Source organism: Eptesicus fuscus, chromosome 15 (assembly GCF_027574615.1).
Source record: "Eptesicus fuscus isolate TK198812 chromosome 15, DD_ASM_mEF_20220401, whole genome shotgun sequence".
Lineage (NCBI taxonomy): Eukaryota > Metazoa > Chordata > Mammalia > Chiroptera > Vespertilionidae > Eptesicus > Eptesicus fuscus.
The window spans coordinates 39,410,694-39,429,962 of NC_072487.1; the positions used below are offsets into that span (position 1 = coordinate 39,410,694).

The 19,269-nt window shown below is 39.8% G+C and overlaps 1 protein-coding gene across 1 annotated transcript in view; it reads right to left on the bottom strand.

The window, feature by feature from the left end:
- Positions 1-19,269, bottom strand: part of TRPM6 (transient receptor potential cation channel subfamily M member 6) — a 110,289-nt gene that overhangs the window by 42,226 nt on the left and 48,794 nt on the right. Inside the window, exons 19-26 of the mRNA XM_054726988.1 lie at positions 17,766-17,918; positions 14,658-14,804; positions 10,554-10,682; positions 8,663-8,914; positions 7,795-7,969; positions 7,468-7,582; positions 4,032-4,225; positions 1,239-1,371 (exon numbers count right to left, since the gene is read on the bottom strand). Coding sequence (XP_054582963.1) covers positions 1,239-1,371; positions 4,032-4,225; positions 7,468-7,582; positions 7,795-7,969; positions 8,663-8,914; positions 10,554-10,682; positions 14,658-14,804; positions 17,766-17,918 — 1,298 coding nt within the window. The remainder of the gene's footprint in view (positions 1-1,238; positions 1,372-4,031; positions 4,226-7,467; positions 7,583-7,794; positions 7,970-8,662; positions 8,915-10,553; positions 10,683-14,657; positions 14,805-17,765; positions 17,919-19,269) is intronic.

Here is a 19,269-nt window from a genome sequence, read left to right on the forward strand (position 1 = left end):
TCCTCCCTCCATCTCCCTTCCTCTCAGAAATCAGTAAAAACATATTTTTTTAAAAAAATGCATGCCAATGCATGCCATCCTCCCTATTTTAACCCACCGCTGGGTACCCACAATTAGCAGTACATCCACAATAGTTTGGATCCTGCTACAGTTTCTGAATGTGTTCACTCTCTCCAACACATCTTCTCCTCTCTCCTCAAACCTCTGAATGGACTCCCTGCACTGTCCCCGCAAAAGCGCACATGCCCACAGGCGCTCTCGGCCGGTCACTTTGCTATGAGATCCGTGTTCCTAACCCGTGCGTCCCCTTCACACTGGCCACGATCTCTCCTGCCTGCTGCTCCATGAACCCCCTTCTCCAGGATTCCATGTTAGCAAATCACCTCCTCCCTCCTCCTGCTCCCGCAGCTTCTCCTTGCTGGTGGATCATTCCCAAGACCATCCACACTTCTGTTATCACCACATGAAACAAAAGAAAAGAAGCTTACGGTGTCCCCAAATCCCTCCTTGCTTCCCTTCACAGTAAACCTTTCCACAAAAGCTGTCATTGCTGTCTCCACTTCTTTTCAATTCACTGCACAACTAACTACTGGTCAGGCGCCCTGAGATCCTCATGACTCTCCATGCCACCAGCATGGTACACTGGACCTCCTCCGGACCTGCCTGCAGCCCCCACGCCCTTGCTGCTGCCTCAGGCGCCTGCATTTGCTGCTCCTTCGGCCAGGCGCGCCATGCCACCAGCTGTCTCTGCCTAGCCCACCGCCCTCAGTCTCCCCCCTCACCCACCTCAGAGTGACCTGCCTGCACCAGGCTACCGAAAACTGCCCAACCCATCCCTCAGCTCTGGCAGACCCCTTGCCACCATTGTTTTCCATTCTTTTATAATAGTACTTTAATTTTCTTCATGGCTCTTTTACTGCTGAACATTAAATTACATATTTCTCTTATGCGTTTCCTTTATTTTTTTTCTCCTTCACCTCCCTTACTCCTCCGTATGCACACACTAGAATGTAAGTCCTATGGAGGTAGCGATTCTTGTCTCTTATTCACCATTCACATCCAAGTAGCTAGATTTAATAAACATGCATTAATTACATAAACACTATATGTTACTAGAGAACATTTTAGAGAATCCAAACCTCTGTGTTTCGAAAGTAGACCTTTGTACCCTTGTAGACATTCTAGTAGAATCAGGTTTGGGTGGTCGTTTAGGGATGGAAAATACGTTCATCTTTTACCTTTCTGCTGTCACTCGGATTCGTTCCTCACAACTACAATTCAGACCTTCCATCTTCTCATGGAAATACTTTTCCACACACTGTTCTTCGAAATCATGAAGTTTTTTCAGATCCTCCTCACTCAGGTAGAGTTCTGTGGAAATAAGTATGTTATACAAAAATAACCATGATTCACCTTGAATAGGAATCAGATACAGGGTATGAGTGGCTTTTCTTCTACTTGTGCTGTAATTTGATAAACTGCAGCTTGTATGGTAAAACTCGGCTGCCTTGTCGGACTGTATTCCTTTGTTAATGGGGATGCAGGATATAGGAACAGCTGGAAACGTATGTCTGGGGCTTTCCTGTTTGTCCTATTAACAGGCATGGGAATCTGAAGATGACTCATGGAGAGCAGACACTTCCTCTTCAATCTTTTAGTAGGTTAGAATGTTTTTACACATCAACAAAAATCCACTTCCGCTCAGTCGAAAATCCATGTATAACTTTTGACTTTCCCCAAACGGATGGTCTTTTTCTTCCCTGCCAACTGTTTTATCATTCAAAAGGACAATAAGTAAGCTACAGGTTAAAATCAAGGCTGGAAGACAAAGTCTTCTGAAATTAATCTGGTAAGTGTAAGAAAGCTTGACCTTCTTAGACCGACTGTGCATATACTAAATTCTACTGGAAAAAGATACATTATTATCTGTCAATCACCAATGGAGGCTAGCCCCCTTCCCTGACAGAATTATAATTCAACTCATCAAAAGACGCAGACAGCATTTGGTGATGCAACTCTACGTCAAACTTCAACGGTCATTCAGTCTACAAACTTGGCTGTCATTCTGACCTAACTGGAAAATACACCTTTTGAGCAAGTTTCCAGTACTTAGAAAATATAAAAATGGTGTTGAAAGGGGTAAAAGTGGAAGGTTCTCTTCCTTCAATCATTTCACTTAAACTAGGGAAACAAAGAATCATTAGAGTTCTCCAGGATTTATTAGAAGTGAAAGTGTTCCATTATTTTCCCATAAAATAAGAGACGAACATATGAACTTTAAATTGAAAAACACAGCTAACAGAAAACAATATCCAAGTGCATAATGTTTTCTGATTTCATGGTGTGGAAGACTCAAATACTAAAAAAAAAAAAAATCCATTATTCCCCCAACTCTCAATATATGTTTGCATTAAAGACTCTCTCCTATGAATAAGAACCTTTACAATTGTCATGACTTGAAACTCCTGTGCATTCCTGAGAGCAAACAATCCACAGAACAATTCCAGTGACTGGTGGCAATGGTGGCATGTGGCGCGTTCTTGGAACTGTCCGCCAGGTGGCACTGCTGCCCTATATGCACACATCTTGCTCCTCAATACAGAGGAGTGGAAGCAATCTCACAAAATTCAGGACTTTGCCAGAGCTTGGAGTGAACAGAAAATTTACTTGAGTTTTATACCAGAATCATCTGATAATCCCAGACCCAGCTGAACCCAGGTATGGTGCTAAGAAATCTGATCAAATCCTATTATTCCAGCATCTCTCAAGTGGTTCACAATCTATTAGGTTGTGATAGTTCTGCAGCCAATGACTGGGATGGAGCTCTATGTAAAGCCTAAGAATTACAGTATAATTATAAGCCTTTAAATGCACTTCAATTGTCTTTGACTTCCTTGCAAAGATTGAATCTCTGGTAGGGAAATGGAAAAGAAAAATCTCCAACGTGACTCGAGAGGAAAAATACTTCACATAACCAACCACCAGGAACAAAAGAATATCACCCTGTCAACCTTGCAGTTACACCTGTCCCCCTGAGGACTCACTGAAATGAGCAACCTCCTATCTAAAACTTCTGGAACCAGGTATGTGTTAGTATTTATAATTCCGTTTATAGTTTTAGGAAAGTAAAAAAGGCGTATATACCACAAATGAGTAAAACCCTTAGTTAGAGCAGTACCTACAATCAAACACATGACTATTTTTGCAGCAAAATCGATGAATATTCACACTACATGGGGTAAAGAGAATAAGTGGGCTCACATTAGTCTTCTAAGCAACTTTTATCCAAATGAGTCTTCCCACAACCTACGAAGAAAAAGGACCTTCCATTTTCAGGGGTACTTTGGATTTGCAATTTGTGATAAAGGATTGTGGATTTACACCACCTATTTCCTCTACAGAATTATATAGAAATGGACCTGGTATCAATTGTGGGATTGCTTGTGAGGAACTATAGAAGATCTGTAAAATCACAACAAGGAATGTTCTCTTGTGACAATTAGTATGACAGTCATAGCATGCAGCCAAGATATGGTTAAGCAAAATGACCTAGGGAAATCTCAAAATATGTAGACTTAAGCTTTGGAGAGAGAGAGAGAGAGAGAGAGAGAGAGAGAGAGAGCCCATTCTGTATCTCCATGCTCAGAAGAACGAGAGAACTGACTGGTTAATAACTTAAACAAAATGTCTTGTTTATCGATTTTCCTTAGACCATGAATTTCCAGGTCAGCATAGAAAGCACAGGTATTCCATAAATACCTGCGTAAAAACATAAAGCCTTTACACATTCAAACAGATTCTGTTCCTACCTATTCCGTTCTTTCAAAGTATCAGTTAATCAAAAGGCACTATGATCACACAATGACAATGTGTTTCCCTAGACCCAGCTCTTCAGCTGACACTCTGGTGTCAGTGAATCCCCAGAACCTTCCATCCTGTGCCCTGAATCTAACTGGCAATGCTCTGGTGTGCCTACACCTTGGATCTCCACTCCCTACTCTCCTCCTTCTGTCTCATCAATAAAAACTTACTTAATCCAACATCACCCTCTTCTTGGTCACTTGGAGCTTGATGGTGGCAAAGACAGCGAAGGAAGAGGCCAACATGGCTCAGCAGGATGAAAGGTGGGGGCAGCCATGGCTTCTCGTGGTAGGTCATGATGTAGCGATAGCGATTGTATTTCCACAGTTTATTTGAAATGGATTTCATATCTACATAAACATTACTGTAAATTTTAGAAGGAGAGGGACAATTTTAGAAAGAGAATCCTGAAATAGAACAGATTTTTTTTCTTTATTTTCAATCAAATTTCATGATTGATTCACCTGACATTACCAGCAGCTAGCCAATGAAAATAATATCCACTGCATTTCTAATTCTTCTTACACCCAACAAAATACATTAATCACCTTCTACAATAAAGCATGCTAGTAAGAATCAAAAACAAAGGTAGAAAATACAATCAAAACGAAGAAAATGCTAACATCGTAAATGCAATAAAAAGAAACGGCCTTCTGGAACTTAACACTATTCATGGTTCCCATCTCTTCTCACATAAGCTCTTTTCAGTCCAAAATTCAACATTCATGGTAAACAGCTGTAATGTTCCTATATAAGCAACTTTATGAAGAGATTCTCCTAAAGTCAAATGTAAGAACTGCTAGAATAATCCTATTTAAGACACCCAAACAACACAATATTAAAAAGAGTCAGAGAAAAAGCATCAATTCATCCTAAAATAAATCAATAAGTCTGTATTTAGAAGCTAGATATATTATTTAGATGAACTTTATAATAAAAGTAATTGCTTACTGGTAGGTCACCTTGGATTTTCCCTTTAATTAAATCAATTTTAATATGCAGGCAGCGCAATAAATATATTGATATTACATAACTTTCAATGAATGTTGTAGTGGGTAGTAGTTATTCAGTTATTCTAGATAATATATCATCTTTAACTGCTTGGCTTTAAGTCTATAATGTTAGGAGGCTGTAGCACAACAGAATGTCCATCTTAACACTGCACTTAGGCTAATATAAAATTGAGTCTCTTGGGAGAAAGATGGCAGAGAAGTACTTGTGGGGCAGCCAAATTAAGTTTAAAAAAATATATATATATATATATATATATATATATATATATATATATATATATAAAAATATATATATAGAGAGAGAGAGAGAAAGAGAGAGAGAGAGAGATGCAACTCTCAACTGGAGTAATAATAAAGAAAAGGAGAAAACCAGCTTAGGATAAGAGGATGGGGACATTTCATAAAGTTGAGTCCATAAAGTAGATGAAGAAAACGGACGACTGGGTTTTAATAGTTCTCAAAGTGTGGTCCCTGAACCTGAAGCAACGGTGTCACCTAAAAACTTGTCAAAAATGTAAATTCATGGGCCCTATTCCAGAACTATGGAATTGGGAACTCTAGCGTGAGCATCACAGCAACTTGCAGCTCAGCAAGCCCTTCTTCAGGTGATTCTCCGGCATGATCAAGTCTGAGAACCACCAGATTACATGCTACTGCCATTCCAGGTTTGACTACGGTCTGCCCAGCAGCAGGTAAAGATAGCCACAGTGTATTTCAGATTCTTGGTAATTAATTATAGGTACAAAGAATCTGGGAAGGGCTCCTAGACAAGTAGTCAGATCTTGGCTTTCTCAGCATACGTGGTCCTCAATTGTGTTCATCTCTAAAGTGAGAAAATTGGTTCATGTGAGGATTCTCAACCTCTCTCAACACCTGATGTTTTTGAGAAATAAAAATCTAATGCCCTTCTCTTAATATTATTTGATATATCAAAATATAGCAATAATTACTAAACACCAATAAATTTTAAAGTTCATAAAATGCTGGAGCTACAAGTGATCATAGCTATCATATAATCTTGTAAAAAGCAGGAAGGTATGTCCTCCCCATTACATGCAAGTCATTTTTTCTCATTTATTTTACCTCCCTCTAGCCTTTATCTTCTCTACTTTCTTTACTTAGATTCCATACATTGATTTCCCTTTTCTCATATTTTCAGTACTTGGGATAAATTCATAAGCACACAAAAACACCAACTCGTCCTTGAGGAGCTTTATGTCTATCTGAGAAGACAGACATAAAAATACAATATATAAATTATAAAATATGTATAAGTGGGTAAAAGAACGAAGAGTAAGGAGGAGCAGGCGTGCCAAGGAGACAACTGAAGGAAAAGGGGCTGCACTTGTAAACATCATCCTTAGATTAGACCTAATTTAAAAGGGGACATTTGAGCAAAGGCTTGAGAAGGGGTGAGGGAATGAACCACACTGATGCCTGGGAAGAGCATTCCAAACAGAGGGAGCAGCAAATGTAGACACACCTGTGTTGACTGAGGAGCCAATGTGGTTGGAGAGAAATGGATGAGGGGAAGACAGTGTGATGCGTGATTTGAAAGGTGGAAGGGAAATCAAATCACATGGAGTCCTCTAGGTCGTGGTAGGAACTTCAGCTTTTACCCAGAGGGAAATGGGGAGATGTTAAAGAATTTGGAGCAGAGGAGTGACATCATTTGACGTATGTCTGTAAAGGGTGATTGTGTTGATAACAGAATATAGGGCCACCAAAGCAGCAGATAAATAAATTAGGAGACTCTACAATAGCAGTGGGTAGTGAGAGGTGGCTGGATTGATTATCTATTTGAAGGTAGAGTCAACAGGCATTCCTGGCAGGTTACAGTTGCAAGTACTAGAAGCATTGAGAATGAATCCAAGGTTTTTGGTCTGAACAACTGAAACGATGAAAGAGAACTACCTGTGGTCTTCCTCATAAATTTGGGAAAGACTACAAGTAAAATAGGTGCATGCTGGGAAAGAGGGAGATCAAGAATTGGAACATTAAAATTTTTAGAAATCTATCATATACTTGCCTGGCCATGAAAGGGGCAGTTGGATCTACAGGACTGAAGTTCAAGGGGGGGAAATGGGGCTAGAGATATAAATGAGGATTTGTCAGCATATGCAGGAAACTGATCAAGATCACCAAACAAAGTGTAAACAAAAGACAAGCAAGGTCTGCCCCCAGGGACCTTCTAATGTTAAAAGGTTAAGGAGAAGATGACCCAGAAAAGGAGACTGTAAGTGACAAGTGACAGAAGAAAACAGAATGAGACACATTGGGAGCCAAGTGAAAAAGGACATCAAGTACTCCTTAGCCATCTGTCAACCTCACCAACTGTGATTCTTCCCTGATTCTAATTATTACTTCATTACAATGCACAATTCCTTTCACTCCACTTTCATTTACTTCCATTTATTGTTTTTCTCTTCTCATGCTCTACTGCCTTCCTAAGAGTAGTTTCATGCCCGTATTTTAAAATATGGGACACACAAAAACCAAAGGCTACACACTCAAAATACATGTGAATCTACCCAAAATACCTGCTCCCATTTTTATTTCAACAAAATAACCATATTTAATTAAAATAACCTACTTGAAGAAAGCAATTAACAGGTTCACCATGATGATATATTGCACAAAGAGGTAGACAGCTTGGAGAAACGGAGTAAGAAAAGAACCAGGAGGGCAGGACGGCTTGCTTGAACAAACTACAAAAAAAAAAAAAAAAAGAATTTAAAGAAGGAGGTAAGATGAATCACAGTCCCATGATTCTAAGTAAATATTTAGCACATTAACTTAGCAGAATACCATACTTTTTTTTTATATTTTTTAAGATTCAGGTGATTACTTTCCAGATTTTTATTTTACTCTGAGCATCTACAGAAGTTCAATTCTGCTGCTGATGAACTCTCCCACGCACCATCTATGTCTGATGCGTAGACTTCTCCGTACATCATCCAGTATGGCTCAAACACAATGTCCCGTGCGAGGCTCCAGGAGGGGGGCTCCTTGGGCGAAAGAATGGCCTTGCGTGCCACTCCGAAGCTCAGCAGGACTATGGCCATTATGATCACAATGTAGAACATGTTTGCTGTCTGCAAAATAGTATCGCACAACAAGAATTTTACCACAGATTTGAAATTTAAAACAAATAAAACACTAGCAACCATCATTTTTATACCTGCCAATAATAGGACTGTCTAGGCATTGACCAAAATGCCCTCGTCCACGCACAGCTGGCTTTCCTTTGGCTAAACCACTTTGTTTTTCCTGCACAGTTATGTGTTTCATGTCAATGTGGCCTATGGAGTAGCATAAATTTGCTAGTGGTAGAGAATCGTGCTTCTTTTGTTAAGAAGTAATGAAATGTGAAAAGCTTGTGATTAGCTAATATCCAACTTTTCACCAATTGGGCCAGAAGTTAGAAAAAAAAAATAGAGATACTCAAATTAGTAAAATATGTTTTTTATTCCCACAATTCTCCAAGGATATTTGTTAAATACAGGTGTGGACAAAAGTAGGTTTATAGGAGTTCATATAGAAAATAATACAATAATTAACAAATAATAATACAAGGATAAATTCTGTGTATCGTGTACTCATAACTGTAAACCCACTTTTGCCCCATCCTGTATGAGTTTGTGGTTATTAAGAAAGCAGTGATGAAATGATCTTATTTTCTGTGCCTCCATAAGTAATTTCAAAACTTCAACTATTGAATGTGAACCATGAGAGCAGGCAAAAAGCATTGACAAGTGCACCAGAACGCACAAGCAGGCAGTACTCACCATCTTTGCAATCATGGTCACATACGGACCTGCATGTTGGTTCACAGCAAAGAAGTCCAGGAGTCGTGAGAACCAGAATATGATGTCAATGCAGTAGATGAGCCTTCCCGCTGTGTGCAGAGGAGGGTCCCCCCACCGCAGGCCGAAACCAACCAAAAACAGGCCGGTAGCCACAGTTTCCATGAGGTTCCAGTACTCACTAATCCATACCTTTACCTTCTGAGTAAACTTTTCAGGTTCTGAACTACAGACCTAAAAGGAGAACAAACGGGGGAAACTTAGTGCATGGTATAATTCAAGACTCTCATCAATATCATCTTCTTTAATGTATCAGGTGCTTCATGTAGACAGTGATTTAAATCCTTGGCCAAGAAACAGATCACAAGGGGATTTTGGAGACTTTAAGTTAGCCTTGGGTAATTATTTAAACAATTTTATAAATATACTTTAATGTCACTGTTAGAGTTAGCCAGCTATTTGAAACCTCAAACAGAAGGTTTTTTGTTTTTGGGTTTTTTTTAAAAAAGGTAGTGTTTCTAGCTTTCATTAATCCTAAACTAACACAGGGAAACACCTAGACATTTTAGAACTTAACACTGCAATGGATCTATATAGCTGCAATTCCATTTCATGAGGTATAGTCGAGTGCAAAGAAGACTGGTTTGAAACCAAGGAATTCTGTAATCTGGTCCTACTACCGCTCTCTAGTGAGTTGCTGAAAAATTACTCAGAATGTGATATTAGAACTCACTATTATAAGAAGTTACCCTGCAACAGAAGAGCAGACAAACTGAAATGTAAAATAGAAAACTTATTTTCCCTGAAGCATAAAAATGGTAGAATTTAGATAACGTTTTTCTCCTGAATTGTTTTCTATAACCTATAAGCCCAATAGTAACTAGCAGACAATATAAGTATAATTACTCAGAATATATTTTCTTAGTATATAACGTTGGTCACATTAGCTCTAGGAGAAAATCAATGTATGTAAATGCATAGGCATAGAGGTACATATACACCGATATCTAAAACAGCCTGAGTCATAGCTCTATGTGATTGCAGTTATAACTGAATGGGAATATTCTCTCTCTTTTTTTAAGTGACTCATTGCAAACTACAAACAAAAAAGAATTTATCTTGTTTTGTTTCTTGGACTACTTACCCCAGAAGGATTTTCAGCTTCAATTTTCAAAGGTATTTAGCAAAATCTTTCGAAAACTATAAATTAATTCTTTACCTATTGTTCAACTTTGACCATTTGTGTGCCACTCTGAAATGAACTGATAATAAGCAAGTAATGCTAGGCTATGAACAATCAATCTTACCAAAAAAAAAAAACACAACACATTTTCAGGAAATCAAAAAGTTGGAGGGTCTAATAAAAATTAGATAACATCAAAAAAAATTAGATAACATCGCTCTAGGGCTGATAAACACACTAGGATATCCTTGAAAACAACTACTTTCAAAGAACAGCAACCAAAAGAAAGTATTTGGCTAGGACAGTGGTCGGCAAACTCATTAGTCAACAGAGCCCAATATCAACAGTACAACGATTGAAATTTCTTTTGAGAGCCGAAAACCGACTTCTGCGCATGGGCCACGAAGTTTCAATCGCACTGTACGTACGCGCCCGCACGTGGTATTTTGTGGAAGAGCCACACTCAAGGGGCCAAAGAGCCGCATGTGGCTCGCGAGCCGCAGTTTGCCGACCACCGGGCTAGGACAAAGGTTTGCGATCAGAGATTTTTCCCTAAATACCCTCCCTGCAGCACACAAACCAGAATCAGTACTGTCGGTCCGCCCTTCACCCCTGACCTGTCCATGTTCATCACCAGAGCCCATAACACCTCTTGCAGAGGGATGCAGAAGGGGAGAAGGGGCAGCTCACCTCCCTGACTTTCTCGATGGCGTTGGTAAAGATGTAAATGATAACGAGCCACTCCTGCACGCTGGGCTGAGGCTGCATCTCCACCAACACGGTGAAAGTGAACAGCATGAGGAACGCCAGATACACCATCTGTGAGGGGGACACACATTCCCTGGACGTGAGTCATGTGAGGAGGCCGAGCAGACATGGGCTAAGCTGGGCAGGTACACACATGTGACCTTCCATGAGATAACGTGAAAATACAACTGGGACCACCCTCTGGTTACGGATGACCTAATATCGAGAAAAACACAAGAATCCAGTTTTCTATTCTAGGATTGAGCGACAGGCGTGAAAGTCATTGTTCTCAAATGCATGGGAAGGGGTCACTGTCTTGTCCTGTGAGCTTCTGACCAGAACTTCGGGAACACTGCACATTCCAGAATGGGCATTTTCAGGCTAACAGCAAGCCAAGACCGACGCACACACCTTCCCCTCCATTTAAATATAGAAAACGTGTGAGTGCCAACCACGCCAGACGAGTACCGTCAGTAGGTGCCGATTTCCAAATATAAATAAACCATGGCATTGACTACTGCTGGGAGTTCTACTTTATGTTGATTAAAACATTCTGGTTGGTGGGAAAGTATTGTCCAGCTTTAAATACATTAAAGATTGTTGATGTTTTGATTTCAGCACTTGGCCTGACACATGGTAGATATTCAAATACATATTTAATCACTAACTGGGTCTATTAAACATAGATTTCCAAACTCTTCAAAGAATTAAAATACAGTAAACACACACATACATATGTACTAGTGATAATAGCTTTGTAATCTTTTCCCACATTTTACCTTCTTAATATATATTCCCAGAAGTAAAAGAGCTGAGCACACACATTTAAAACTGGCACATGTTACCAAATTGCCCACCAGAAAATTGCCATGATCACCAACAATGAGATGGGGCAGCCCTTTATATAGCTTCAGAGACAATACACAATGCTAACTGATCAACACTTATATTAAAAATCCCAGATAAGTAGAGAGAAAAATGGGTGTATGTGGGTTTTTGTTCATCTTATTTTTAACTTACATCCCTGTTTCTCATATCTTTTTTAGCTCCACCTATGTTTTATCAGTCTTCTAAGTTTAGTTCTACATAAAGAACAGTTGAAACCACTTCGGATTTACAATGGTGATAGTATATACAATAGGTGGTATTTTTAGGCAGTCATGGTGGATATTACTGCCTATGAGCTAAAGAGCTGCAATAGAAAAGCATGTAAGAAAGTTAAGGTAAAGTCTATTAATTCCATACTTCCCTGGGTCTCTGTCTCCAAGTCTGAATATGTTTGATGACCCCTTAGGGATGTAAGATAATAAATTTGTTCTATCTAGCAGTTATTTTTTACATTTTAGTCATTATTTCATGGTGGTCAGACACTGTTGATTGTTATATTGGTGGTATTGCTTCTGACTCTTTTTCATCCCAGTTTTTAAAAAAGATCTGAAAATGTTTACATTTTTCATCATAACATTTATAACAAGACAGTGTTTTAATGAAGCACACAGGCTGTAATCTAGCATAGCAATGTGACAGCCAAGACTAAAATGCCCGAGCTCACCATCAGTTATGGTGGGAGGATGTGGCTGGCTTATTTGTTCTATTGGTTAGCAGTTTTTGTTGTTATTGTATTTGCTTTCTCCTGTCTCTAAGAGTTCGTAAGCTGTGAATTTCTAAGGAAAGAAATACCTGAATACTCTTTCTCCAGTGAAGTGACTATGGTTAAAATTCTCTCAGAACTACTATCAGAGTCTCTGGGATATTTTATTTCATATTCACAAAAATGATGAAATATCATTTGAAAGGAGATTTGACTTCTGAAAACAGAAGAAAGTCATTCAGAGCTATGTCCTTACTCAATCTAATCTAATAATAGACAAATATGCAAATTGACCACACCTCTGACACACCCACAAGCCACGCCCACCATCCAATCAGAGCGAGTATGCAAATTAACCCAAACCAAGATGGCTACAGCCACAGAGAGCAAGGTTTCCTAGGTAACAGAGGAGGCCAAGCGTTCCACCTGCCCTTTCCAGGCCTAAGCCTCCACTCAAGCTACAAAGTTTCAATTATAGAAGGTAAACAAATTCAAACAAATGACAGCAGAATGGAGCTTGAGAGAGCAGGCCAGGGTTGCCGCTGGCAACAGGGGAAGCAAAGCTTTCCACACACCCTGGCTGGGCTCACCTGCTTAAGGCAACAAAGTTTCAATTATAACCACAACACAAATGGCTTCGGGCCTCGGAGGGAGCCCCAGGCTTGGCTTGGCTCCACTCCAGGCTACAAAGTTTCAATTGTAGAAGGAAAATAAATTCCAGATACCAGGGCCTCCGCGTGGGTTACCAGGGGGCGTGGCCGGCCTGCAAACCTCCACAGGCCCCTCGCTCAGGCTGCCCCACGCCCCCAGGGTACCCCACCCTGATCAGGGACATCCTTCAGGGCAAACCAGCTGGCCCCCACCCCTGTACCAGGCCTTTATCCTATCTAATAAAAGAGTACTATGCAGATTGATCATCACTGCAACACACAATATAGCTGCCCCCATGTGGTCAAAGATCCTGCCCCCATGTGGACACAAGATGGCCACCACAAGATGGCCAGCAGGAGAGGGCAGTTGGGAGGCACCCGGCCTGCAAGGGAGGGCAGTTGTGAGGGATCAGCCCTGCAAGGGAGGGCAGTTGAGAGGGACCAGGTCTGCAAGAAATGGCAGTTGGAGGTGATCAACCCTGCAGGAGAGGGCAGTTAGGAGTGACCAGGCCAGCAGAGGAGGGAAGTTGGGAGCAAACAGGCTGGCAGGGGAGCTGTTAGGCATCAATCAGGCTGGCAGTGGAGTGGTTAGGGGGTGATCAGGTTGGCAGGCAGAAGCGGTTAGGGCTAATCAGGAAGGCAGGCAGGCAAGCAGTTGGGAGCCAGCAGTCCTGGATTGTGAGAGGGATGTCCGACTGCCCGTTTAGACCCGATCCCACTGGGATCGGGCCTAAACGGGCAGTCGGACATCACTCGAGGGGTCTCATATTGGAGAGGGTACAGGCTGGGCTGAGGGAGAACCACCCTCCGTGCACGAATTTCGTGTACCGGGCCTCTAGTAATTATATAAAATCCATGTGCAGTTGAGCAAGTAAATATTTTGAAATATAACACATTCAGACAAATATCCTTTTATAGTCCCATTTCAAATGTTTTAGAAACACAAAAATGTTGGCCATGAGCAATTTACGTATAAATAAGCATTAGAAAAATAATGCTATTAAGTAAAAGTTAAAAGCAATCAATACATTTAAAGTACAGATACAAATCTCTTATGGATGGCAGAGATACAGAGAAAGCCTATGAGCTAAAGAGCTGCAATAGAAAAGCATGTAAGATTTTGTGGTATTTTGTGGAAGAGCCATACTCAAGGGGCCAAAGAGCCGCATGTGGAGGTATGTGTGTGTGTGTGTGTGTGTGTGTGAGTGAGAGAGAGAGAGAGAGAGGAGAGAGAGAGAGAGAGAGAGAGAGAGAGATGAGCCTAGTCTTAGACATATTGCTGAATCTGTATCTCTGCCATCCATAAGAGATTTGTATCTGTTCATACAATTAACCTTCTACACTTTTACTGTTCTCTATATATTTATAAACATGTCTTGAAGGGGAAAAAAAAACACTTGCATTTTGTAGATTACACACTATTCCTACAGGGAAAAAATTTACTGAACTGCTGACTTTTTGCTCCAGTTAGGGAAAAGAATCCACCTCACCACTGTTTCTTGTTAATCTTATTGTGCCACAAAGCTTGACACGCTCAGTTCCAGCCTGCTAATGGGACGCACTCAGCACTCGAGAAAGAAGAACATGCTTGTTCCCTCACTCCCAAAGTGGGAGAGCTCTGTGCTACCTTTTACTCACCTCCCTCCAGTCTTCTTTTCTACTCTTTGGTACTTCCCCCCTCCCTCCTTGCCCCCCCCCCTTTTTTTTCACTGCAATTCTAGATTTTGTCACAATTTGACAAATCAGGCATATCACCAATGTTATCATTAGCGATTAACCATCAGAAATTGTTACGACAAAACCAACCGTATAAAACCAAAACTTGACGATTGGAGCGCTGTAGAACTCATAGACCTTCCTGGTCAAGGGGAGGGTCTGGGGACCACTCCTAGCAACAAAGTGATGGTTTTCATCTAGCTTCTCATCAGGGCCCCTCTCCATATCACAGTCTTTCTGTAAAATAAACAAATAATTTATTGTCAGGGGCTTATCTAAAATATGGGAATACCCAAGCATCCAAAAAATATCATAAACATATGTAATAGACATATCAGAAATTAATTGGGCACCCACCTGCCAAATTATAATTTTAATCTTCAAAGGAAAGAAAAGTACATGTATTAGATAAGTCTTTGACCAGGTAAGGAACACAGGGTATTCCAGAAATGCAATCTGAGTCTCTAATAATCAAACCTACTCAAACTTAGGGTAGCAGCAAGGATTTTTAAATGGTCCCTGATCCTGTTCCATTTTGACTCCTTTACCAGTATTTGGATATTCATAAAATTCCCACAAAATCAATAACCAATAATATAATTATTTTCATCCTATAGGAGGGCAAAATGGATACTCATTGATAACACATCTGTGCCAATTCCTAAGAAAGTTGGATGCTGAGTTAGTTTTGGGACTCTGGCTTCGAGAGTTTCTCTACTCCTTTACAGCAAAGGTTCTTTCTTTCCCTGAAGATCATGGACCCTATGAACTTCATGCAAGTATTTGTGTTGTACATGCATTTTTCTAGGGAAAGCATCAAATCTTTCATCATTTTCTCAAAAGATATTTGTCAGCCCAAAGGGATTAGCCCTGCAGGTGATGAGAAATATGTGTCTGTGTGGCGGAGAAGTGTTTGCGTGAAAAGTGACTACATAGGTGCCCACACAGGAGAGCCTTTAGAAATAGGGGCAAAAAGAAATAAAAAGAAAAAAGCACCTGCAGCCTGGTTGCTTTTAAAAAGAGAAAATTCAGGGATAATGAAAAAGAAGCCAATGAGATTTCACCCCCAATTCTATAGAGTTTTGTGTGGTTTTAACATTTAAGCAGAAAATGCATTACTTTTGTGATTTTTAAAAAATTAAATAAAAAGAAATACTATCTAATGCTTCTCAGACCAGTACATTTCTTCAATCCATCCCCAAAAGATCTCTCTCTAGCGTTAGATCCGCAAGATCAGCAAGAATTTTTCAAGCTAAGAAATAAATCACGTTTTGCATGTTGTCCATATAGTTGCAGGAAAATGTAATTTTGAGGCTTCAGCATCTAGAAGGGTTACGTCAATGCCTGATGTGAGTGTCATTCACGTCACTTTGGGCAGTAGAAGTAGGGTTGTGACTTAGAGGTGCAGGAGGACCTGGTTCCTACAGGTCTGAACCGGCCCACAGTTAAAATGGCTTAGAACAGATTACAAAGTCATCATTTACTATGATTTTAATGACATCACTACCACTGCAGAAAGACCCCAGAAAGCAATTTAAATAATGACCTTGTCATTAACTTCCCTTACTGTTTTTTCCAGGAGTGTGTCATTAGGTCTTTATTTATTCTTGGCATTTTTATTACTATGAAGTACTAATTGATCCTAAGTCTGAGCTGAATTCTAAGATGTCATCTTCTATAACAACAACAAAAACAAAAACATGGGAGTATAAATTTGAATTCAGGACCTTTTTTCCCTTAGAATAAGGTAAACACCAGGATATTTTTCTTACCTTTTATTCTACTCAAATCTCTCTCTCTCTCTCTCTCTCTCTCTCTCTCTCTCTCTCTCTCTCTCTCTCTCACACACACACACACACACACACACACACACGCACACCTCCCCATCTTCTCTCCCTCCTCTTCTTCTCTCTCAAACAGGAATCTGATACCAGCAAATACACAGAATAAATTTATAACTACAAAAATAAGCTCCACTACAATTCGTGCCTAATTTCTACTACTAGTATATTACAGTCACCATCCCCACTTAATGATGCTCTGATAAAAGAAATTATTATTCAATTTTTAAAAATACTTTTGTGATTCAGCAATATGTCTAAGACTAGGCTCATCTTTCCTCTTAAAAACCTGCTCTTTTTCCAGTCATCTCTAGATCCCTTTAAAGATGGTCTTGTTTTAACCATCAACATCTCAGTAATATTTGCTATCTCCCTCTTGCCCAGGTCCCATGTTCAGGCCCTATTTGACCCTTTGTTTAAAATCTGTCTTTTCTTCTCCATGCCCATTTTATCCACTAACCCTGGATAAAAACCCTTATTGCTTCTCACCTGGATGGTCACACTATCTTGTTCTCTCCCTGCATCCAGGAGTCTTCTTGCTGCATCATCCTATACACTGGAGGCAGAATAATTTTCCTAATAGATCACCTTGCCACTCTGGTCATATATGTTCACTGGCTCATCATTACCTACAGAATAAAAACCATATTCCTTCATAGGATATGCAAGAGTCTCCACGATCTAGCCTCATGCTTTCCCAGCCACACCTGCTGGGAAATATTCCCTCCTTGATCCATGTCCATCATAACCTGGACACTAGCCACACCATACAACTTACGATGCTTGACATACGCCTTCCACTTCCTGCCTCTGGGCCCCTACTTGCAGTCTCCCTCCACTGAAATGCTTTTTTTTTTTTTTTAAATTCCCCATGCTTTATTTTTTTTTTTTAATATGTATTTTATTGATTTTTTACAGAGAGGAAGGGAGAGGGATAGAGAGCCAGAAACATCGATGAGAGAGAAACATCGATCAGCTGCCTCCTGCACACCCCCCGCTGGGGATGTGCCCGCAACCCAGGTACATGCCCCTGACCGGAATCGAACCCGGGACCCTTGAGTCCGCAGGCCGACGCTCTATCCACTGAGCCACACCGGCCAGGGCCCTGAAATGCTTTTTTCCCTCTCCCTATCCTCAAGTCACAGTTCAAACACTACCTCAATCATGAGGCAGTCTGCAGAAATGGGATATTTTGCTTAATTATATATGGGAGTTAATTCAATTTATCATACAGATTATATTTGGCCATTCTGTAATGTGATTGTGAAATCAATGTTAAATAAATAACCTTTGTGCATGTGTGCACTGTGTGCAGTCAATGCCATGAAAACTCAGTTTACTACGACAGTGCACTAACCATAGAAGCATTCTCCTTGGTACTGCTGGGGTTCTGGTCACCATTATGCCACGCAAACTGGAAATCCTGGGACTGGGGAACATGGGACATCTCCGCTTTGCTTTTAAATTCCAATGTCAAAATGGTGGGTGGTAAAAGAATACTTATGATGATCTTTAAAAGAAAACAAAGCAAAATAAGTAGTAGGGGTTTAAAAGGGCACAATATTATTCACATAACAAAATTAAGATTTTAGTGTATATAAAATGTCAGACCCATGACCAATTCAATTGATATCCTGATTCTATACATACTTTTTAACTCAACAATTCCAATTCTAGAAGCATCTCCTTAGAAATACTCATGAATGCATATATGGATAGGGATGTTCGTGGTAGCGTTATTTGTGATAGGAAAAAACTGGTGTCAACATAAATGTACACCTATAGAGGGACAGCTGGTGTGGGACAACCTAACAGTGAAACACCATGTAACCATTAAAAAGACAAGAGCAATTTTGAGTATGATGAAAAGGTATCCAAGTTATATTAGGTGAAAAAAGCAAGTTAGAGAACAATGTAGCATGATTCCATTTTTGTAAAAAAATAAAATAAAAGACAAAATACATATGCATATACATATATTCATTTAAAGGTTTTAAAATACATACATAATGATCCCCCTTACCCACAGTTCCACTTTCAGTTACCCACAGCTAACCATGGTTGAAAATATTAAATGAAAAATTCCAAAAATAAACAATTTATAAGTTTTAAATAGCACACCATTCTGAGTAGTGTGATGAAACCTCGAAATATCCCACTTTGTCCCACCAGGGACACGAATCATCCCTTTTTCCACATAGAATAGATATGGAATAATTTATGAGTGACTTTTATCTTATTTCTGCAATCTCATTAGTGGAATTAAAATGTGCAAGCTCTTTTACATATTTTATATCTTATATCTTTTATTTCTTTGTGTTTTCTATAGTGTGTCCACCAAAAATATATTTTTAAGAACAGACATTCTATTTGGGACACACCGTATTTTTAAGATCTGTAGGAAGAATAAAATTAAAATATAAATTATAGTCTTACAGCATTCTTAATGCTCATGCTTTATCCCTTTTTTTTTTCAGTTTCATAAGCACATGCATTTCTTTTTTAAAAAGCATATATTTTTATTGATTTCAGAAAGGAAGGGAGGAGAGAGAGATAGAAACATCAATGAGAATCATTGATCGACTGCTTCCTGCATGCCCCCTAGTGGGGATCAATCCCAAAACCAGGCATGACCAGGAATCAAACCATGACCTCCTGGTTCATAGATGGGACACTGAACCACTGAGCCATACCGATGGGCAGCACATGCACTTCTTAAGCTTAACCATAATCTAAAGCTGTAGGCTAAGGTTTAATGTCAAAAGTTAAATGTCTTTAGTAGTTAAGTCATTACTCTTGATAATTCAAGATGAGAGATGAGGCCAAACTGTAATGGAACGGAAGAATTTGGAGATAGTGGT